Source organism: Symsagittifera roscoffensis, chromosome 3 (genome assembly GCF_963678635.1).
Source record: "Symsagittifera roscoffensis chromosome 3, txSymRosc1.1, whole genome shotgun sequence".
NCBI lineage: Eukaryota > Metazoa > Xenacoelomorpha > Acoela > Convolutidae > Symsagittifera > Symsagittifera roscoffensis.
This window is the reverse complement of record NC_087064.1, coordinates 44,040,368-44,064,122: the sequence shown is the minus strand read 5'-3', so window position 1 is coordinate 44,064,122 and position 23,755 is coordinate 44,040,368. Positions and strand designations below refer to the sequence as shown.

The 23,755-nt window shown below is 36.0% G+C and overlaps 2 protein-coding genes across 2 annotated transcripts; both read left to right on the top strand.

Moving 5' to 3' along the window:
* Positions 1-8,755: 8,755 nt before the first annotated feature.
* LOC134841726 (insulin-like growth factor 2 mRNA-binding protein 1) lies at positions 8,756-20,186 on the top strand. Its single transcript, XM_063857761.1, has 8 exons — positions 8,756-9,078; positions 9,368-9,443; positions 17,074-17,259; positions 17,867-18,019; positions 18,434-18,529; positions 18,807-18,849; positions 19,065-19,750; positions 20,174-20,186. The coding sequence occupies exons 1-8, from the start codon at positions 8,886-8,888 to the stop codon at positions 20,184-20,186; spliced, it is 1,446 nt and encodes a 481-aa protein (XP_063713831.1). The 5' UTR covers positions 8,756-8,885.
* On the top strand, positions 11,100-12,448 carry LOC134842693 (uncharacterized). Its single transcript, XM_063859145.1, has 2 exons — positions 11,100-11,592; positions 11,945-12,448. The coding sequence occupies exons 1-2, from the start codon at positions 11,431-11,433 to the stop codon at positions 12,158-12,160; spliced, it is 378 nt and encodes a 125-aa protein (XP_063715215.1). The 5' UTR covers positions 11,100-11,430; the 3' UTR covers positions 12,161-12,448.
* Positions 20,187-23,755: the final 3,569 nt, after the last annotated feature.

The following is a 23,755-nucleotide window of genomic DNA, read 5'->3' as shown; positions in this document are numbered from 1 at the left end:
CAATCTCTAAACCGATGGGCAATGGGACCGGAAAGACTTTTCAAAGCTGCCAATTCCAGAGCTAGACAAACAACAAGGAAAGACGAGCCGAGGAAAACCAATCTTCCATATAAACCAACTGGCAAACGTAGTCCTACAAAAAAGAGAAATGGCAAAAGAAGATATCCAATTCGAATGTGATACCTCTATTTCCCTCTCATCTGACAAGAACTGACCCGCAAACTGCCATCACCGAAAAAACCAGCCGCAAAGACACTTGATACCAAACGCATGCCGGTGGAGTTCAAACAAGAATATCGCCGCTCTACTAGGGCGCGTACAAGTACCCTAGCCGGGAAATTCGGGAATGCAATACTGATCAACAAAATCGAGGAACAGGGGTCAGAAGTAAAAACGTGGTCTGCCAAGTACAAATAGTGCCAGCATCAATACAAGCCGAAGCCACAGCTTCCACCTCAAGAGAAGAACCACAGGAGGATATTTCGCTCTCATCAGTCGATTGTAGGGAAATCCAGTTGGACACACAATCACCGGAACACATTAGAGCGGCAAGCGAACAAAAAGACTACGAGCCGGAAGACACAAACGCACAGGAGAGTCACAACGCGATATCTGCGACCCTAAGTCCACTGGCGGGACCAGACAGGGCGATCAGTTCACGCTACGTCATTGACCGACCATCACGAACAAACATCCGGACGCCGCGTTCTTAAAGAATTTCGAGACGGCAATGAGTATTTTACAGTCAATATCGCCAATAAAAAAACTCAATGAACGAGAGGACAACAACCCGCAAAACAAACAATTGTCATTAAGTCTGATACCAAAGATGTTACTAAAAGTCAGCACGGAGGAAATGAGAAACCAAGAGATATTTGCCATATCAAAAAAGGGGAAGTGTTATTCGGTTGGATATAAGAAGGAAACCCATAAAATGGAATAGGTGTCATGCCCACTAAAACATGAATATAAAACCATAGTGTAATAATTACTTAATCTATTGATGCTAGTTATGATAACCAGTTGGTATAGATACATAAATTATAGAAGTCTGATATAAATACGTACTTATTAAACTTAATCAGATAAGTACTAGTTATTATGAGTTTCTGACACTCATATACTTTCGAGCTCAGATCTGAAAACCGTCAGACGAAAGTTTAGTGGAATGAATTCATCTCATTTATTTAACTCGCCTTATTTTCTTACGCAAGAATTCGAATCTCGATTCAGTTTACGCACCGTAGTCAAGCAGTGGGTATAAAAGCTGCAGTAGGTTTGTGCATATGACACCCTTTTCTTATGTTAGATTTGTTTGCGTTTTAGGCAGACCCTGTGTGTAGTTCAAAAAATTCCTGAAAAATAGCTCGATGACCTTTCAGCTTATCGAAGTGAATCTTTTTTTTTGGTAGAATTATTGTAGAATGCCAGCTACAAAACATGACAAGAAACAAAAATTTCTGGAAATGCTGTCTCGTCACGTGAGATCGAAAAAATATTTTATTTTAATCTACTTCAATCAGTTGAGTTTGATTAGAACTTGTTTTACATCACCACCTTCCATATCATTAATTTCCAGTTAAATTACACTTACAAGTAAAAAAGTTGGGGAATATTACTTTCATGGTTTTATCCGAATCAGAAATTGCTTTCCCATTGTAGCAACATTTGGTTGCACTTGCAAATTGAGTACACCAAATCAACCATAAATAAGCATCAATGAAATAATTTATTATTATTTTGACACTCAGACACCCCGGCAATCAAAACCTGGACCTGAAACTATATATTTTTTGCTGTTTCAAGATGTTAAAATTCTGAAACAGCTGTTAATCCTGTACTAATTGAACCGTTTCAAAATCTTGGGAAACTTAGCTTCCAATTCTTATCTTTCTAAACTGAATCAAAGAGTAATTTTCAAGATTAATTAATTAATGATCAAAGCTCAATTTGACTATTCCAAGTATAATTCCGTTCTGAAAATCAACCTCACACCTGAACATTAAATACATTTGTTCACTCAAGAGCCAGCTACATTGTTGCATTTGCGATCAAAAATAATGGATCGTACCTTTATTTGATACATGGGATTATATCAACAGTGTTTCAATACAAATACAGCAGTCCGTTGTGTGCACGCGGAATTGCGAATTTGTGCTCAAATGTGCATTTTATTGGCAATGGACTTAAAGCCTGTTTTATCCGCTTCTATTGAGCGCCTGGCAGTTACTATTAGATAGTGTAAGCTCTAAGATGCAGCTGGAACAGTTGTTGCAGGCAGGAAGACAACTGCCTCATAATCCTGAGGTCCGAAGTATGAATCCCATAGTTGGATCATTGTTAGTTTTAGTTTTTGAACCGTTTTTGGGTACGTTCTTGCACTTTTGAAGCTCCTTATGCCATTTTCTGCGTGTGAGATTGTAGCGCAGCTTCACCGCAGTGTTAGAACCTTGGGAAAGTGAGTGTCATATAATCAAGTAATCTGGTATTTTTGATATTTATAACATAAAAACAATTTTAACCGATTTTTTTCGAAAGCAGGTTTAAAAATTTTATAATCATCTTTAGTTAGCTCTAGGAAACAATTTACCATTAATTTCAGTTTTGCTGATTTTCTTTTTTAATTTTTAATTTTTTCTAACACACCTTCGAAGCGTAGTGTATTATTACGAAGATATTTTTTTCTTACCTAATTCCCAAAGAAAAGTACTCAATTGGTGGCACTTTTGGTATGTTTCAGTTTACTCATATCTGAGCTTATTTAAGCATAAAAAATTTAATGGCTTATGTTGCTGCTTTATTTTTGGCTAGTGCTAGACCCTGTTTGAACAATCATGCACTATGAAAATATATGGCATTTGTTGTTTTTCGTTGTTTTTTTGCAACGCTTTGGAAAATTATTACACTTCTGCAGAAATTTCACCTTTTCTCAAAAACTATTGTACCGCTTTTCAAGTTGAAAACTTTAGTTAATTTAAAAAAATTCTCAAAATATCTCAGAGATAAAAATTTAACAGAAAAATAAATCAGGGATGCGAGTTTTATTTGTGCAAGTGCCTATTTGTGCAAGAGCAAAATCAGAGATAAAAATTTAACCGAAAAATAAATCAGGGATGAGAGTGAAACCAGATGAGAGTTTTTTTGTGCAAGTGCCTATGCTCTCCGTTTTTAAAAATTATATCTGGAAAAATGTCCAATTTCTGAAATGCTGCCCGTTTTTTTGGAAAGTTTTTTTTTCAAAAACTAACCTGCTGATTTTGAGGTTGATAATTTTTAAAACTAACATGGTGCTAAGATTTTCCCTGCGTTTTCTGTTTATCCTATTTTTGTTTTGGTGTAGAAAAGCTGATATTGACATCGGAAATATTCGTTTTGAAATTCTTACCTGTTTGAAAGAAATTTCGTCACTCTGTAAAATCTGCTGTTTTGGGTCCAATCTATTTAGTAGCACGCTTCAGTAGAGAAAAGTATTTATATTAGGAAAAGTCAAACTTTTGATCGAGTTTTGGAATCTTTTTCATTTTTGTTGAAAACTTCCCGAGATAAATCTGAGATAAAGACTTCAATTGAAAGAGCGATTAGTAGTTTTCTCCTTTCAATAAGTGGCTTATCCACTACATAAGCAGAGAAACACGAGGTTTTAGCGTAAAATCCATTTTTTTGAAATTTCAAAAATATCGCATTTTTTATCAGTATAATATATTAAAAATACTAGAAAAGGTAGCTGTGGCATTGGCTGGGCCACTAGCTTACTTCCAAGCAACCGTGGCGAAGATGCGAGGACCTAATACTCCTAATCAAGAGGTCGGAAATTCAAATCCGGAACATTTAAATAGTTTTTTTTGGTCGAATTTTTGCTGCATAACATTGTAATCTGATAGAAACTGTAGCTGCTTTATTGGTGGCTAGTGTTAGTAAGTATACAAGTGGCCGTTTACCAGATGTGAGAAACTGATACTCCTAATCTCAAAAAAGTTCATGGTCTTTTTATTCTTTTCTTTATTTCACTTTGTTTTGCCTGTTTTGAGCTATTTTCCTCGCTTGTGTTTGCGAATCGCAGCTTCACCTGTTTAAAATTTTTCAAACAGTTTTGGTAATGAAAGCTAAGTTCTAATATCTTTTTTCCTGTTTTCACTGGTTTGAACTTTTGTTAATCTTCATTTTTTAGTGTTGAAATTGGTAGACATTTTGTATCGCCGAGCTCCGCTTTTGCAAAAATTCTTGAAACATCAAATCAAACTACCCTCCTTTAGTTAGCATATAGGTGGAATTTATTTTAGACAGTAATTAATTTTTCTATCATTATCCATATTATTTTTCCGGATTCGTTTTTTTTTCGTTCTATTTTCCGCTGGCTCATTTTAAGTTTTTTTTAGTTAGTCGTCATATTTTTGAGACGGTTTTTTTGGCTTTTTTTCCAAAGCATTGGCGTTTATTTTGATTCAAACTGTTTTTACTATACTGGATAGCTCGGTAATTTGTAGATTTACCAACTTTGATTTTGAATACTTGTTGCGATGAAACAGTTTCGGCTAATCTTATATCGGTTTAGTCAACTTGTGTCTCGTTGTTTTGAGTGCAAAATTCTATAATGCTTTAATGTGTTTTAAGAAGGATAGGTTGAAAAAAATTAAAGATTTTCGGCTCAACGGTAATCGATCCAAAATTTGTCGCCTTAGTTGCTGCTCGAAAATGATCTCAAATAATTTAATAGTGGTTTTTGGACATCATTCGAGAAAAACGTGTGAAAATTTGGTTTGTTCAGATTTTATCTACTTCTACATTTTTGAGTGTCTATTCGGTTGAGAATAAATATGATAGATAAAATTACGGGGGTGTAGCGATTAGCATGTGTGCATATTAGCATGTGATTTGCGCGCGCTTTCAAACGAAAACCAATTTAGCCTAGAATTTCGAAAGCTTACGAAAATAATTTTTGAGTGTCTGTTAAACTATGTAAGAGCTGATGTTCTAGCTCAATTCTTTTTACTATGCAAGTAGACAAATTTTGCGGAAAATGTTCAACAGAAAAACGGCCCTAGTCCTGCGGATAATCTTTTATGGTCAATAAAGCTGTTTTAGAAAAAACTGATTAAATTGTTGCGCCAGATTTCATCTAATAATGCATTTTTATTATGTTTTTCTTATCCTTTCTGGATGATGTAAATTTGCTTCTAATTTAGCGGACTTTCGCCTTTTTTCTGCTCAGCGGGCTTTGCCAATTTTGAGAAAAGCCATTAATGCTCATGTTATCTTGAAAGTTCGACTGTAAGGAAGAGCACAAACAACTTTTAATGGAAGCCTCCTGTGTGCGTCTAATTTAAGTTTATGCAAATAGTTTTGTTTGATGAAAAACTGAGTAGAACCGTTTTATGTAAAATTGTACGACAAACGACAAAATCAAGGTGCATTAAAGCTTGTTTCATTTTCAACAAACCAGCTATCAAATTTGTTTTTTTTTGTCAAAAAATTTGCTGACAGTGATAGTTGGTGGATATTTTTTTAAATGCTTATAGCGGTTGAGAATAAATATGATGAGATAAAATTACAGGGATGTAGCGATTAGCATGTGTGCATATTAGCATGTGATTTGCGTGCGTTTTCAAACGAAAACCAATTTAGCCTAGAATTTCAAAAGCTTACGAAAAATACTTGATTTGTAAGGGGACCCAAAATTTTGTTTTCGCCTATTACCCATTCCATCAGCAAGGGTATTGCAACTGGGTAATACTAGCTTTTTTGCCGTAAACAACTTTGTTCACAGAAAGGGAAAGGTGCTTTTTAATAGGAGTGGCAAATTTCACGACTGCTGACAAGCTAAATTTCTTGAAAATTTAAATAAAATTTAAGTTCTTTCAGGTAGTAATTATTTTTTCGCAGACCCTAAGGTTAAGTTCCTTCAGGTAGTAATTATTTTTTCGAAGACATTTCTTGAAATTTTTTTTTTCGAGTTTGTGGTTTTAGTCGTAGTTTTCTCATAACCCGAAATTTTTTAGGTCAAAAGTTTTGTTTTCGGCTCAACAGGGGCCGACTCAAAGTTCGTGGCTTTTTTGCCGCCCGTAAATTGTATCCCTATGATTTCAAAGTCTATTTATGAGCATCATCCGATACAAATGCCTTCAACAATATGCCTTCGTTAAAAATTCGACTGGGTGCGCGCTGTTCAAAATTGCAAACTTGAATAAACAAATTTTGTAGAAGCAAATCTTCGAACTACATTTTTTGTGGGCTTACTAATTGATACACATGCTAATTGACCGGTCCCCTGAAATTCATGATTTCGAAAGACACAAAATAATAGTTTTTATTCTGTTCATTTTTTAAATCAATTTTCACGGAACACAGATGAAACAATTTATTCATGAGGGAAAGCACCAACAAGCGAGATAATAAGCTGTTTTGGCCTCTGGTTCAGAATCACATGTAACTGTTTGGTTAATTTTCTGTCTGGGTAATGTTAGCTCATCTTCAAGCAGCGAGAACGGACCATGGTGGGACTCAACTTCTGAACTTTTGATTGACAAATGAGCGCGTAGCTACCCCTCTCACCTCTCAAAAAAATGTCAGAAAAGTAATTTAAGCTAAAAAGCAGTACGATTACACACCAAGTCATTATATCGTTATCCGGACAAAGAGAATTAAAATTGAAATTAGAATTACGTTTTTCAAAAGTTGGTTACAAAAAAAACAGACGAAATTTGCTTACAGCTTTAGCAGAGTTCAATCAAAAAATACGAGAAAGCTATCTGTTGAATTGCTAAAAAACCATATCAAAATGAGGTACTTACGAATCCTATAGAAATTTAAGAGAGTCTCCAAACATTTGTGCAAATATTTGAAACTTGATTTTGAATAAAATTTTGGTAATTCATATAGTTAAAATGACATTTTTTGGCTGTAAAAAACAAAGGAATGAATGCAAGATTAAGAGGGCTATACCCTTCTTAAACGTTGTTGGGCTTCATAAGCGGCTGCCTTTGATATAGTTTTGTCAGCAATTTAACTGGTAATTAGGTTTGTGTAAAATTTTTGTAAAAAAGCTAAAAATGATCCGTTTTTGGGCTCAAACTTGTCAAAGGTGATTTCATATTGAATCAGTTTTCACCGCTCTTGGTCCTTGTTTCGAAAAAAAATATCCTCCCGTCGAGAAAAAGAGGTCTGAAATTTTTTTAAATACTACCGTGCTTAGTGTATTAGTATGAATCTACTTTTTTTCAACATAACTTGCAAATAAAAGTGCTGATTTGGTGGCATTTATGCTATAATCAGAATCTGTATCCTTGGATTTTTCACACCTTCTGTTCTCTGCTCTAATGGTGGCTAGTGTTTGTCTATCGTCAAGCGTCCGTGGCTGAGTGGGTAGTTTGTGTGATTTTCAATCCCAAGGTTGCTCATTCGAATCCCTGGCGTAGCAAACGTCCTACTACTTTGAGGCGGATTTATACTTTTTTATTTCACTTTTTTTCCCACTAGGTTTTGCGAAGCACAGCTACGACGCTGTGTTGATCTACGTTTTTTTAGTAACATTACTAGTAATTTTTCTAATATTACATGTATTGCCTCTAGTTCTTGCAGTTTTTAAGCAATTGACCAATTTTACGACCTTTAAAAAACAACGGCATTTTGTCACCTGAATCATTGTTTTCGGAGCATTCGAAGCTTCTTGTCCAGCAATCGGCTATCTATCTTGCTGTATAAATATGGTTTTTTCTTGTATAATAGCAAGTTAGGGGGCTAGTATTCACTCACTTTTGTGAAAAATTTTCAGATTAAGTTTCCTTTTTTCCTAAGGATTATAGGAGATTCAGCAAATCACACGTTGTTATCAAAGCAAATCAGGCAGCAAACTGTTCTTTTTTAGTTTTGTTATGAAACCAAAGGGAACCTATATTTTTGAGTTTATTTTAACGCTGGCGGTAATTAAGCGTTATCAAATCGGAATGCAGATTTTTCCAGGTTAACAACATATAGAGCTAAATCATCTGAATCATTGGTAACAGCACATGCGCTACATGAAAGTGCTCACATGCCCAACTTCTTGAAGATTCAAGTTAAAATACTGGTTGCTGTTGCAGTACTTCACAGTATTGTATTAGTACTCTTGAAATTGCAGTGTTTTCACGGAAAAATTCAATTGTTGTTCTGCTAACTGTCTGATTAGGTTTTTTCGGCTGATTTTCTGCAGCATGAACTTTCTGCATAATCTAGTTATGATTGATAAAATGGGTAGTCCTTTTGATTTAATCCTTTTATGTATAATTTCCTGTTTTATCCCATTTCGTTGAAAACGTCTATTCGGCTTTAATAGTTTCGGGCCGTTTCGCTGAAAGCAATTATTCGGCTTTTTTGTTTTGATGCTACATTGGCATAGGCGCATCATATAGCGTTAATTGGAGGGTTATAATAGAATTTTAGTTGGGTGTGTTCTTCAAGGTGAGGCGATGTAAAAACTTTGAGTCCTAAAGCTTTATGCCAATTTTTCGTGACAGTAATTTCGTTTCCCGTTCAACTATCTAGACACATTTTGCCTGAATGCTAGTTTAATGCTGGCATTGGTGTTTCACGTTTCAATTGTCAAAAAATTATTTTGGGTGAAAGAGTCGCTGTTCTTTTTGCCAACAAAACTAGTTATCTTTTTGGTAAATTTAGCATTATCTGTCTTTCCGTTATCATTTGTAGTAATTTCATTTAGTTTCGTTCACATAGCGCCTGCTGTTCGAAAATCTGAACAAAAATTGTCAATTTTTTCAGTGAGATCAATGATTGGGCGAGGAATTGTTAAATGTCATCCTTGCCACGTGTAGTACCGCTAGCTTTTTCCTACAGTGCAATAACTGATAAGCTACTGGACTAGGTGGTGGAGAACTAGAATATTGTCGGTAGCAATGAACGGGTTGAACACTAGACGTATCTTCATGGGCCAGTTGCCGAGACACACTCGGGACTTCCACGTGAAGATAGTGTTGGACAGTTACCACTTCTCCTCTCGGGTGGTGAAGATGGGCACTGGCTATGCATTCGTGGACATCGAAGACAGACAGGGGAGGGACGAAGAGACACTTCTGCAAGTGTTGAAAAGTACGCTCCCAAATACTATTCATTTTCAATGTTGACTTTGTTTTTAATTCCAAGTTTTCGATATTTGAACTCAATTTTCTACCCGCAATGGATAGCTTAGACTACCTTCATCGTAACTGATTCATTAATTTAGTTATTAATTGGTACTTTTTATTGAATGTTTGCTTGATGATGTTTTATTTTGTTTGCTTTTTGCAAACCTAAATATATCAACGAAAGGCTTCCGAGCTAATTAAAAGGTTTTTTTTCTGTATGTGTGCTTGACTTTAATTTATGATATTGATTTTAGGTATTCATGTAGATGGTCAGAGTGTGAAGGTCGAGTTCTGTTCATCGGGTCCACGATCATACGGATCGGATAGACGGTCAGTTTGAGTCATGAAATTCCATACGTAGTCTTTGTACGTTAGTTATATCATCGCAGGAGACAAATTCCCTTGTTTGTCGCATGCTCCCCCATCAAAAATAGTATATGGTGGTGCCAAATGTATGGTGACACAAGTTTTAGGGTCCCTCAGCTAAAAATTGATGGGTTCTTTTCCAGTTTCTCCCGTACATTTCAAGTTTTCTTACGTATTTTGATGACAGACTGCGTAATATTACGATGTAAAAATGAAAAAAAATTCTGTTCACAATAGTTAGTTCGTTAAACAGGCAAAGTTTCATTACGTTATGAAATTGTTGAGATGGTGATTCAAAATGAATTCAAATGTGAGGGGGGAGTGGAAAAGAGCCAATTGATGTCTTTATACAGGGTGAAAGCGGGAACCTTAGGGTTGTCAGTGGTTCGCATTTCTGAGGGAACGGGGGTCCACTAACCTTAGGTTAACTTAGTTATCATAGCCAATCTTATTTATCATATTATCTCAGGAGACGCATAAAATATGAGAAAAACAAATAGTTTTGAAATGATTTGAAAAAGCAGAATTACAAATCAAAATCATAAAAACCTGTCACACCAGTTTCGCAGCAACCGTTTCGGAAACTTTGGATGTGCCACCTACTATTGATTGATTACAAAAGAGATAAATAAATTCACAGCCTTTCGAAAACATCAATTACGTTGTCCTTATAACTTTCTACAGGTTTTTAAAAACAGACATTTTTAAAAAAAGTTAGAAAAATCCAATTGAATATAGTGCGAAATCTTAAATCCAATTGAATATAGTGTAGAACCTTAATTTCAATTGAATATAGTGTAGAACCTTAAATCCAATTGAATATAGTGTAAAATCTTAAATCCAGTTGAATATAGTGTAAAAGCTCTCGTTTTGGCATCTTGCAACAGGGTTCTAGTTATATGCTCATTTTGTTTTGAGAGCTCGTAAATCATGCCATGCGGCCGGCATGAAGTATAAATACTACTGTTCGATGGTTCTGTATTAGCTCTGAACTTTTGGTCGCATTGGTCGTACGTATCTATGCAATAATTATATTTTGTTAAGCAGTGGCTCTTGAGGTAATTTTGACGTCAAAAAGATTGTCGTTTAATTGGAAAATCTCGTATTCATATCTCGTAATCTCGAGTACTCTTTCCGCGAATTGTATGCAACCAAATTGGGGCAAATCATTTTTTGACAACGGAGTCATATAAATGGCTTGTAAATATTTATTTTTTAAGATTAATTGCACTAAATAAAGGCGATTTTTTTAAAAGTTTTAATTCTATGCGACACACCCTGTTTAATTATGATCATACAGCGCCGTGGTGATAAGTGAAAAGAGATTATTTGAGTATAGAGCCGAGACATGTTCGTGTTTATTCAGCTATAAATAATCGTTCAAAACTTGAATCAAATTATCTGGTCAAGTTTGATTGATTTTATTTCACGTGTTTCTTCAAGTAGCTTATTTTTCATACCACTGTGTAGTTTTTTGGCCAACAGTAATTGATAAAGCACGGCAATGGTTCCAAACAAAACGAAAATAGTACAAGATTTCTCTCATTTTGTCATTGTGTTTTGCTCTGGTGTCTTTTCATTGCAGATATTCTCAATTTTGCTCAATTAAATTCACTCTTTTTTAATATTTAGTTGAATTACCTCATAACGCAAGCCTTATTAAGAATTACATTAAACGCGAGCCATCAATCTTAAACATAGTTTCACTGACTGCTGATTATACTTTTCTAGCTTGCCAAATTTTGATACTTATTGGTTTTTGTACCACCTCAAACGAACAGCTGATTTTTATAGAATCATAATCGTGTTATATTGAGGGCTGATTTCGTAGTACATTATCTTGCGTCTGTTCAATTGCATTTTGATGAGAAGATAGAGTTAGAGAACTCAACGAAGGTAGCAGCAGTTAATATAGTAGTAACAACAGTCGACGACACCTGTATCAGCGACAATGGGCGATGGAGCTGACTTCCAGACTGGCGTGTTCTCCTGCTTCTCCGACAAGACTCTCTGTCTGATGTCGTTCATGTTTCCCAATTACGTGTTCGGCAGGATAGCCGAGGTGGTGTTGATGGAGGGAGAGAACTACTACACTGGCGTTCTCAAGTACAAAGTGAGTCCCACTCAGTCTCGATTAGACAGCTACCATTTTTTGGTCGCAAGATTAGATTTGTGTTTTGAAATCGAAATGTTAAAAGAACCTTTATCGTTGTGGTCAACATCAGCAAAATTGATTTCACGCTTTATGAATAAATAGCTTAACTCAATTTTAAGCCATGACTTATTAAGCTTGAATCATTTCTTTTTGAAAGCACCTGTGTATCATGCGTGTTCTTTATAAAGGACCCGTTCTTTTCAAATCTATCAATTGTTTTCAATGATTTGCTGTTTTTTTTGCATTTGTATTCCAAGTGAAATATGCGATTTCGTTCTAAATTGGATAGTTTTCTTGAGTTGTTTTTCAGGACAACGAGTGTCCGAGAATAGTAGATTCGCTCATGTGGATGTCCATGTTCAGTGCACCGGCCCTCTGCTTCATCCGACAGAAGCTGAGGAAGCAACTCGGACACGAACAGGAGTCGAAAGAGATCGAAGACTTCATCTTCTCCTGCTGCTGTCCCTGCTGCGTCACTTACCAAATGGCTAAAGAGATGAAATTCGCGCCCCTCGCTCGAGCCTAGGAAAGTGAAAAAGCTCAAGCTAATACTTTTATGTGAATTTCAGTTTTTTATATGAGTTAAACCCTTTTGTATTGTTATTCAGTGATGACATCTTCAGAATGATTGTGAAAATGTTTTCAATTCTTGAAATGAGCAATTGTCCTAAAATTTTTTCTGAACGATCCGCATGGTTGCAGTGTCATCGCCGTAGTAATCAGATCAGCTTGAAAAAGATGCAAACTGTAAATGTGTTTAGATTTTTGTTCATGTTTCTATTATTTGTACATCAATTGCAGAACTTAAAGTTTTCGTTTTCAAGTGCTATCAATGAAATTGATAATTTAGCTTCAAAAATTGAGAATAGTAGACTATTAAGGTTAAAATTAGCAAAAAAAAATAAACGTCAAGCCTCTCACTACAATGTGTCGAAAAATAATGTTTTAGCTTCTAAATGTTCTTACTTGTTGGACAAGACTTCTTAGTCTTTTTAATTACACGGATCATTATAGTAGTTTTGTCTTATCCTGCGAAGCCACTGTTTTGTAATTTTAGTTAGCAAGCCTGAATCTGCATATCAATATTTACTTGCAAGACAAGAACTTTTTTTCGAATGAGCGTTGCTTTGTTCTGATTTAGAAGAGATTTTCGGCGGTATTTGAAGATCATGAGTTGTATCCATTTAATGAAAGTGGCCTGGTATTCATAAAAAAAAAGCGTGTATTTAATACATAGTGGAGCAAGGCGGTATGGAGCAATGGATTAGAAAAAAGCAGTAGCTTCCGTTCGAATAATTACATCAATCTTTCTGAACAATCGACATAAGTCTCTAAGCAAGCGAGAGCTGTTTTTTTTAAGAATCCATTTTTCCCTTAAGGAGAGCTGTTTTTTTAAAGAATCTATTTTTCCCCAACAATTGGCTAATACAAACGATCATTTGCTGCATAGTATTGACAACTTAATATCTGTTCTATCTGCTGTATTGGTGACTCATTTTTGCAATCGGCCCTAGCGCAGACGCGTAGAGGTCTTACATTTCTAGACGTATCACAGATTCGTAGAAGTCTTACATACGTTTTATGCGATTTGTGTTCCTCCTCATGGAAGCTTTCAGCAATTCTTAAGATTTCTTAAGGAGAAATCAAAAGAATACAGAATCTGGGAATTAATTTCCCGATTTTTAGAAAAAGTAAAGAAATTTTCTGCTCGGGGCGGTTTTTTATTCAAACCACTTTTTCAAAAGCCTGGTCCTCGGGTATCGATCTCTTGATCAGTTTGGGGCCAGCCGAGTGTGCACACCTGCGACGAAAATGTCTTAAACTGCTTGTTTTGTTATCCCGCACTAATGGAGAGCTGTTTTTTTAAAGAATCCATTTTTCCCCCAACAATTGGCTAATACAAACGATCATTTGCTTGCACATTGGCTGCATAGTATTGGCAATTTAAAAACATGTGTTCTATCTGCTTTATTGGTGACTCATATTTGCAATCGAACTTAGCGCGGACGCGTAGAGGTCTTACACTCTTAGACGTATCACAGATTCGTAGAAATTGTACATATGTTTTATGCGATGATTTGTGTTCCTCCTCATGGAAACTTTCAGCAATTTTTAAGATTTCATAATGGGAAATCAACAGAATACAGAATATGGGAATTTTTTTTCCCGACTTTTGGAAAAAGTAAAGAGTACATTTGCTCGGGCGGTTTTTTATTCTAACTTTTTTTTTTTTACAAAAGTCTGGTCCCTCGGGTATCGATCTCTTGATCAGTTTGGGGCCAGCCGAGTGTGCAAACTTGCGATGAAAATGTCTTAAATTGCTTGTTTTAGTTTCCCGCACTACAAATTTGTTACAATTTGAATTGAGGCAGATAATTGGTTTTATTAACTCAATACACAACTCAAATTGCAACACATAATTTTTGATATTATCAGCCTAAATATCTTAGTTTTGCCAATATTTAATTTACCAAATTATCCGTAACCAATTAAAGTGCAGTCGGAACATTTAGGGCTTCGCCCTTATACGAGCAGTCTTGTCATTTCTTGAGTTGGAAAACTAGATCAAGCTCAGCGGAATGAAATAACTTAAAAAATGCGCTATTTTTTGAACAGAAATAAATTGAACAATTTTATCAGTTTTTCTTAACACAGCCAAGGATGTGTTATATTACCAGATAAATTTTTTCGAAATAACTCTCGCGTTGCCTTGTAAAGCTTTTATGGAACTTTTTTTGCGTTACTTGAAGAGCATGGCTTGTGTCTGAGGCGCATGGGCGGTAGTCCCTTTAATCAATGCAGCCTGGTGTTTATAAAAAGCGTGTTTATAATGCATAGTAGAGCAAGGCAGTATGGAGCGATGGATAAGAGTGCAGTGTCGTCTGTGCGAATAATTACATCAAGATCTAGGATATTTATGGAAGGTTTCTTAAACTAGTAATTGTTTTGTGATGTATCAGGAAACTTAATTTGAAAGCGACCAGGAAACATCTATTGGCTCAAATAAGGTCATGATTTTCTCAATGGCAGAAATTTTGCTTCGGTGATTCAAATACATTCATTTTTAGTCGTGTAATTACACTTGTAAGAACAAATTTCTTGTAAGTGGGCACTAGTTTATGATATATTGAGAATTTTTCTGACTAACTGAACATATTACAAATTGGATTTCAAATTTTTTGCTTAGGATAATTTGTCAATCTCAATCTAACTAAATAATTTCAGCTCGATTTTATTTTGAGAAAAGAAACAAGACTGCTCGCATCAGGGTGACGCCTTGAGTCTTCCGACTGCCAAAAAATGACTTCTTCCGAAAATTGAAAAATTAAAAATGATAGATATCGAAAATCATCCCGCCACACGTCATTTGAAATACAAAACGATATATCTGTGATCCAAGCATATAATAATTACAACATTTATCATAACTCTCTTGAATTTAGAATAATTTCTGTGCTGGATCAATTACCCGTTAGTTCTTCCGTTAATTGCGCGTTAGTTATCCCAATTTGGAAGTTTTCAAACGCGTCAGAAGTTACCAGAAAAGAAAATCGTCATAATTGACTAGTTATAAAGACAAAATTCGCCAGAAAAAATATCACAGCTTAAATGTTTAAACAAATGTCTATGAAATAAATGCTGTTTTTTAGAAGCTATTTCCTTTTAATTCAAAGTCAAATGATAAATAGTTAGTTTTGCCGCCTCATTTTGATGGCAAGTGGGTTTGAACTCAAAATTGACTTCAAGTCTGATTTCAATTCTTTTTCGAAGTTTTCTGCATTTCGGTTATTTTGTTGCGGGTTGCATTAATTGTCCCCTTAACTCTGGTTGCCAAATGTTTTCATAATTTCCCCCTTTTGGTAAGACCAAAGCGGAACAATAATTACAAGGAATGGCTCGGTTCAAATCAATTTAGAACGATTTAATCTGCCGCTTAAGCTCTTTATAAGAACTCAGTATATCATGCGTTTTTATCCCAAATTGGCAATTTTTCTTAGCCTTCAAAACATAATCGAAAAAATATCCGTGAAAAATTACTAGTTAAAAAGTCGAAATTCGTCTGGAGAAAAAACATTCGCGCACAAATGTTCAGTTTAAGATTTTTTTGACACGAGCAAGCTCGCAGTGTTTTTTTACCAGACCATTTTTTCTTATGTAACTTACAAGTTGCCGTACACAAGCAAAACTTTTTGTTCCAATTTTTTTCAGTCAATCAAATTTTGGCTTTTAAACTGAGCGTTTTTGACAATTTTATACCATCTGAAAAATATCGTTGTCCTGAGGTCACTTCAAAATTTTGTACCTGCCATCACGAATGAGGTTTTGAAACTTGCTTATTTGGACAATTTTAACACTCGCAAACTTTAGTGAGCGGAATGTAATAGTACGACTATTCTTTTTCTACCCAAAGTCGTAAATATTGGTACCACTTTTGGGGCTTCTTCACAGTTTTTTGATAGTATGTGCTTTGATTTTTGATTATTAATAAGTATACACAGTTGATGCATTTCTGATTGTTCCAATGAGCCGAAAAAAAACCATTTGCTTCAAATATCAATACAATAACTCAAAACTCGATTTCAAGAAATTTTCCGGTTCAATATATTTCGCAAAATTTTTGAAATGCTTAAATTATACAAAATGGCTTCATGCTTTCGAATTTATTTCATGCAAAGTTAGCGTGGATGACTTCAGCTATATACCTACTTCAGTTATATTCCAAATTATTCATGACAAATTGTGTCCATTTAAATTTGGTGCCTTTTTTTGCTGCATCGCATTGGCAATTCATTAGAATATATAGCTGCTTTATTCTTGACTAGTGTTTTGTTGGCTGTTAAGCGTTCGTGGACGAGCGGGCAGAGCGTGAGACTGCAAATCACGAGGTCGCAGGTTCCATTCCGATACATAGCAAAGTTTAACAATTCGAGGCTTATTTCTAGTTTTTTCTTATTTTTCTTTTTGAAATCTGCTTTTTTTGTCGCGTTCTTGCGCTTCGCCTCTGTGTCAATCTTTAACGAGCTCTATGTTGCTTTCTAATAACACGCGTAAGCAAGGAATTAAATCGTTTCAAATTGAGTGAGATGGGCAAGCAATTTTGTCTTAGTTATACGATACGAGACTCTAAAAACATCTGTTCTGTGTTTTACATAGTGTGTGTGTGTGTGTGTGTGTGTGTGTGGGGGGGGGGGTATATATTCTGTTGGCGAAGTATTTGTATATATTCTGTTGGCGAAGTAGTTATTTTGACCTAATTACAATGTAATGGATTATGTTGGTTTAATTTGGGCACATTCAATGTGGCTTGGTATTTGTCAGCAAATCATTTGGTAATTGCATAGAAGAGCAAGGCGGTGTGTGGCATTGCTTAGGCATTGACGTGTAATCTGGAGTTCATACTTAGGGCAGCGTAATAGCATTGTTTTTTGTTTGATGTAGGGTGAATAATAACAAAGTGGTGGTTCACAATTTGCCGGATTCCCTGTCTCTACAAGATGTGAAGGCCTTTCTCAGCGATGTCTCCAATGGGACTATCAACGTCAAACAGTGTGACAGGGCGAACAACAAGACACTCTCCAAAGCATCATACATTGTACATCTTAATACTCCAGAAGAGGCGCAAATGTTAGTAGTGTTTCGGCGAGCTACGTTATCAAGCACATTAGAGATAATTTTCCTTAAAACTCAGGATTTGATGGAATTTTCTGCTAGATTAGTGTTAAATTTGGGTAAAAGAGGCGTCAGTCAAGATCAAAAAAGGGTTGCATGTTTATTTTTATACGGGCTGAACTGTATTGTAAGAGGTGAGCTTTACGAAAGAATATTAAAGGATATGACTCATTTCAAATTTCCGTTACTTCGGAAGTTTTATTCGAAGCTACAATCGTAGCGCTGCAAATTTCGCATCCAATATAGGTACTAGTTTACTTTTGAGGGAGATTATTTCAGAAATGAAGTTTGTTGGTGGTGTCTTAGATTAGGATAGCAACGCTGAAGTGACTTGAGCGTTCACCTCAAATTGGTGATTGTAAGCGCAGCGTTATCCTTGTCTTTTGATGGATGCTATGCAGCATTATTAACCCAGATAATAACGGTGTCAGTCAGCAGCCTTAAAAAACTAAAGTTCAATGTTATTTCAATCAACTTTGATAAATTTCTTCGTTGAGCTTTATTTTGGTCGTTTCCTTCCGCACAGAGTATTAACCTTATGTGAGTGATGTAGTTTGCTTAGAGTGTTGAACAGTGTGACCGGGGTAGTGTATGGAGATGCTACTCTGAAGGTGGTGCCTTTTGCCGAGAACCACGGAGGCAGGTACAAGTACAGGAGCAACTCTGTTAGCGACATCTCCCACGCTGCACCCAACTCGCCCGTCTATCCTTTCCGGTGAGCACTGCTCAGTCTTTACTTTCATCATATCGAAGTTTCTACTCAGGGTCAGGGAGCAGCGGTGAAGTGGCCAAGTCTTCGCCTCTCAGAAAAGAGGTCGGTGGTTCGAGGCTCGCCATGATCCTTGCTCCTTGATTGAGGTTGAGGCAACATTACTTAGCCCACAAAAAAAAAACATTAAAAAGGCATGTAGGTCTTAATTGCGGTTTTCTGTGAATGGGAGAAGTACCGTCAATTCGCCACTGATCTACGCTCTAATACTAACATGGTCGACATTTTCTATGGAGCTATCTTCTGATTGAATAGCATAGCGATTTGACAAGCAACGAGGAATACGTTGAAAGTTTTTGCCCAATCTGATCAGCAACCTACATTGTCAATTGATTGATAAGTTACTACATTGAGTTTCAGATTCTTGGTGCCGACTCACATGATTGGTGGCATAATTGGAGTGAATGGAGCCACAATCAAGAAATTCCAAATTGAGTCTGGAGCTAGATACATCATGTAAGTGGCTCACTAGTCTCATAAATTGATTCACCCTTTTTTCATCTCTCATTTTTTTCTTGTAAAGGTTAAGCGCACGATGTCCATATGTTATCAAAAATGGCATGTTGACTAATTATGCCATTACAGCTATATTTGTTCTTCATATTTAAATTTTAAAAACATTCGTTGCGCCATAGAATTTATCAGCAAAGTAAAAAGTGCGAGCCCAAACTAGCTATCAATCAGCTCTGTTGCCATTCTAAGAATTTGAAATATTTTTTTTTGTATATTTTAGAGTGGACGTTCAGCAGAAAGATGAACGATTTCCTGATGAAAAGGTAAGGTGTTCATTGCCGATGTTAAGTTCTCATCAGCGATTTGCGATTTTCAGAAGACGTCGAATGTCAATATTCTACGCATTACTGTTACTGTTTCAGTATTTGTCCGGTGAATGTAAGATTATGATAACTTCTTTTCTGTTGGTTTAATATCATTATCATGGCTTCTGCACTTTTGAAACCGACATTTTATTCGACTCAATGTTGCTGTTTAGCCAGTGACAGTTCTGGGAAGTGCGGAATCACAGATATCAGCAATGGATAAAATACTAAAGTTCTTGGACGACTTGATCGTTTCGAGGTGGTGCAGTAAAGAAGAGCTAACAACGAAGTCAAACACATGTGTTAAAAGCAGCAGTGCAAATGTCCTAAATGGTCACGCTGAAAACGGATCCCACTCCTTAGTAAACGGAACTCATGACGAAGAGCCCTCAGAGTGCCTTAGCAATGGAAATGCAGAAACAGGCGCAATTCAAAGTCAAGCAAATAACCTCCAAATTCCAGATGTCATATCGGATTCTCTTGCCGCGACCAGCAACGAAGCTGCATCGCAAGATCACAGATCATCTAACTCGCCTTCCTTAGACTCAGGGATCAAATCAGAATCATCCGAAAACGGTTCCAGCGAGCTACAAAGCCAAGAAGTGCCAAAAGAAACAAAGAGTTCTGCTTCTACGAAGTCAACAGCTTCGCCAGTTGAGTTTGGAACGATGACTGAATTTCGAGTGCCGCTGACAGTTAAAATTCTAACACATGACCACTTGATTGGTAGGCTGATAGGTCGCGGAGGTTCAAACCTGGCTGAGATCAAGAAAAGCACGGAGACGAGGATAACCATTCCAAATAGTGCTCCTGGAAGTGGTTGTAATGGAAGTGGATTCCACTGCGAATCCAACGAAGGGTATGTTGCATTGAAAAGCATAATGTATCTTCGTTTTAATTTTTTGCGGAAGTCAGCTCATCCCTGCTACGATCTAAACTGACCATCAATTTTAACCGTTTTTAAGAGTAATGTTTATTTAGCGAGAGCGGTTTACCCATTGAATTAACCAAAATAAAGAATTTGTTTGAAGAAGAAGGTTTTGCCGACCAGGAGAACAAGACGTCGAATTGTGCTTTAAATTCGTTTTTTAAGCTGATTAGTTTTTAGTGAACTAAGTGAAGACACTTATTTCCTTGACTCTTTTTCAACTGCCTGTTTTTCCCAGGCTTTCTTCCGACTTTTTTTAACCAAATGTGTTAAGCAAAGGTATGGCAATCGAGTTCAAGACTTTTTATACCGTAAATAACTTTTTCAGGTCAAAATTAGAAATGTTTATTTTAGGTTCAGTTCATAATGAATTCAATTTTTTTTGCATCTCCGGCGCACTTGGTCGTGAGTTAACGAATACAACTGAGATGAATATGACTGGGTTCGAATCTGGCCAGATCTGTTTTTTGTTTCAAACGGGGAAATAATCTTTTTCAAAAAATTTGTCGAACTATTATATGTCTGCTTATGTTTTGCGCTTGCCTCATCTTAGATTTTTTTTCTGTGTGCTGTTTTCATTGTTGTTGCTTTTAATTTTTTCTTTACTCCTGCAATATGTAATTTTACTAACCTTGATTTCGTTTGTTTTGTTCTTTCACTTGAAAAGTGCATTAGCCCCAAATGACTTCGGTTTTTATTCTATCGGGTTGTCGACCTAATGTAACATTCGCCCAAATACTACACAGCGACGGAGCGTAGAAAAAGTACCTATTAACGACTGGCAGGCGTCATTTACCTTAATTCTACTCGTTTTTCACCGTCTCGACCTTGCCAGTTGATTTTCTGGTCTGTTTAGGGCTAAGTAAAAAGTTACTATTTTTAGGCCATCAGTCAAACGACTTTTGATCAGCTTTCGTTTACATGCGAACACAACCACATAGCTGAGTCTCGGATCCTCAGACTACGTGATTGCCATTAAAAACACGGCTCGAACAACCTATTTTAATATGTTTTTGTGTGACAGTTCTATATTAAATCCATTGGAGATGGATTGACCCTTTCCTCTTTCTAGCTACTCATATTCTAAAATATCAAATAATACCGGTGTTAATTCAGACTTCTACGACATCCAAGTAGCTACAAAGTTAGTTTTATATAGTCCCTTCACATAAAACAGTCTCTGGGGGACCAAGCCTCCGCTCCCGTAATCTTCCTGAGATAACGTTCTTATCTCTCCCAATTTGTGGCACGGGAGGGTTCCGTGGAATATTCCTTCCCCACCGAAGCTTCCTTCTCCACCAATTTCCACTGCTAAGAGTCTTATCGTGTGTGGTTTCCACGATAAGAGGCTTCGTATTTTTCGTCTCTTGTGCGACCGTTTTCCACAATATTTGTCGTTGTTCTGTTTTTTCGTCGTTTTTCGTCAAAATGGCCGTCTTTTTTGTATTTCTGAGAAATATCCACAATTCAATCGAAATTTTAAAAATAAGAATTCTAGAATATCCCTACCCTCCTTCGCAATACTTTTTCGTTCCTAAAGCCTTTATTCATTTTATTTCGTGTCGCCGGAAGGTTGCGCTGTGCCATCTGGCAGAATGGCACATAATTTCGAGTCATTTGAAGGCGACATACTTTTTATGCTCCCCTCTGGATCGTACAAATTGCTAGAAATCTTCGAATTGAGTTATCATATAGAAAATGTTTCATACAACGCTGTCAATTGTGTTTCACGAAGTGAATTCGCAAAAAGAACATAATTCCAGACAATATTTTGAAAATTTTTTAGTTATATTTGTTGTAATATTTTCAATAGACTTAGTGGCTCTCCAATGTTTCTAGTGGCTTTCCAATGTTTTTTTTTTGCTAGCTCGCCAAGCAATTTTTATGCGGCATCTAGTGGTGCAAAGTTCCGCTTCGCATCTAGTGGTGCAAAGTTCCGCTTCGCGAGTGCTTTTTGATAACTCCTTATGTTCCTAATGGTCATGCGATTTACTGGATTTCAAAATTTTTAGCAAAATTACTTCTGGATCGTGAGTTTTTGGAATATGATTTTTTTGACCATAAATTCACTTCTGCTCATTTTCATCTGTTTGTTATGAGAAAGAATTGAATGTAGTTTGTGGAGCAAGATTTCTTCTTATATCTTACGTCTAATTTTCAGCTGATAATTTCTTCGACAGAATTTATTCAATTATTTCACTTCCGTATTTCGTACGTTTTTCCAAAAAATTCAAAATTTGTTTTTAATTTTAAAGCGCAAGTATTGTGAAGCTCTGCTTCGCCTCTGGGTAAAATTTATTTTGTCGAACAAGTGATTTCCGTTTTTTGTCAATTCGATAGTTGCAGTGTTATGCTTATGTTTTTTCGCAAATCTTCGCCTCTGGGTAACCAACTCCGATTATGCAGAAATCGTTTATTTTTCTACTGATTTTTCAAGTTTTTTTGACGTGAAAGGATTCGGTTTATGTAAAAGCGGCTTCGCGACTCTTATCGCGTAGTTGGATCAGATTTTGGTCAGTGTTTCGCTGTGCTTTGAGAAGGAAGACTTGGAAGTTTGAGTTTTGAAATTTTTAAGCCATGTTTTTTTATCACTGCCCAAATTTGGTATCAATTCTAATTTAATGCTGATAGTAGTCGGTTTTGATACTTTTCTCAAAGTTAGCTTCCTTCAATACCATTAAGACAAATGTAAAAAGTGTTCTTAGGCCTAATTTTTTACACTTCTTACTTTAATTCTATCGACTTCGCGGCTTTCGTCCTACTTTCTAGCGTCCATCAATATGCATGTGTTGTATCGCTAGCGGCAAATAACGGTTCTCCTAGGTTCATTTACACAGTTCATTGTAAAACAGGTTGATGGCTGGGGTAGAATCACCAGTTTTCTACTGCTGGCAATGTTACATTTTTTTGGTTCCGAAGATTTAATGTTCATTTTCGTTTTGAATGTTCGTTGACTGAATTATCCTTGTTTCGACCTTAGAAGAAAGTGATGGAGTAGTTTTACATGTTCATGTTCAGATCTGAGCTCAAATGAAGAGAGAAATTCACCTGCTGTGAAAGTTCCTTGAGATTTTTTTCCACCATTGAATATGGGGAGGAATTTTGTATTCGGGTGTTTTTAGTTTTTGTTTTATTTTTGTTTTCCTCTCAAAATTAGGTACCACTATTAATCGCCGGAATGTGTCGAACGATATATCATGGTAAAAGCCTTTCAATCGTAATTTGAAGACTTAAAAAAATTAAAGCAATTTTCGGTCGAAAAACTAGTTTGAAATTTTTGGTCTAATATTGAGCGAATATTTTTCGATTCATGATTTTTTTTGAAGTAATTTTTCTCCAAAATTGTTTTTTAATTTGACCATTGTCATATGAATGTCGAATATGCTCAAGTTTTAGTTTTTGTTCAAATCATTACATGACACCGCGCTAATAATAAAACTATTTTTTAAAAAGATTATGGTCGGAACATCCTGTGCTACTTGGACAGTATTCGGCTATTCAAAATTTGTACCAGTATCGAGAAAAATAGGTTAGAGATTTTTTATTTTAAGTTGAATTTCGTGCGAATAAAACGAGTGAGTAGGCTTACAGTCGCTAGAAAACTTTTGTGAATTTTTTTCATTTTTGTTTTTCTGGCCATTTTTCTATTTTTACTATGACTGTCGAATATGCCTAGGTTCTAGTTTTCCTTCCTTTTTTGAGATTCTTTTATCACAACACGCTAAAAAACAAGACAAATTTGATTTTTTTTGTGTTTTTCAACACTATGTTCGGAAGATTCTGTGCTACTTGGACAGCAATTTGCTATTCTAAAAGTTGTAACCAGCATCGAGAAAAACAGGCTTAAATTTTTTGATTTTTAGTCTAAATTCGTTGGAATAAAGTGAGCTGGCAGGCTTACAGTAGCTCAAGTTCATAGCTTAATAGCTTACAATG

Bases quoted from the DNA above. Each gene is read 5' to 3' on its own strand.
- LOC134841726 (XM_063857761.1), top strand. From the start codon at position 8,886: ATGAACGGGTTGAACACTAGACGTATCTTCATGGGCCAGTTGCCGAGA. The intron at 9,444-17,073 runs GTCAGTTTGAGT...TGTTTGATGTAG, and splicing joins TCATACGGATCGGATAGACG to GGTGAATAATAACAAAGTGG. The intron at 18,020-18,433 runs GTGAGCACTGCT...ATTGAGTTTCAG, and splicing joins TCGCCCGTCTATCCTTTCCG to ATTCTTGGTGCCGACTCACA.
- LOC134842693 (XM_063859145.1), top strand. From the start codon at position 11,431: ATGGGCGATGGAGCTGACTTCCAGACTGGCGTGTTCTCCTGCTTCTCC. The intron at 11,593-11,944 runs GTGAGTCCCACT...GTTGTTTTTCAG, and splicing joins CTGGCGTTCTCAAGTACAAA to GACAACGAGTGTCCGAGAAT.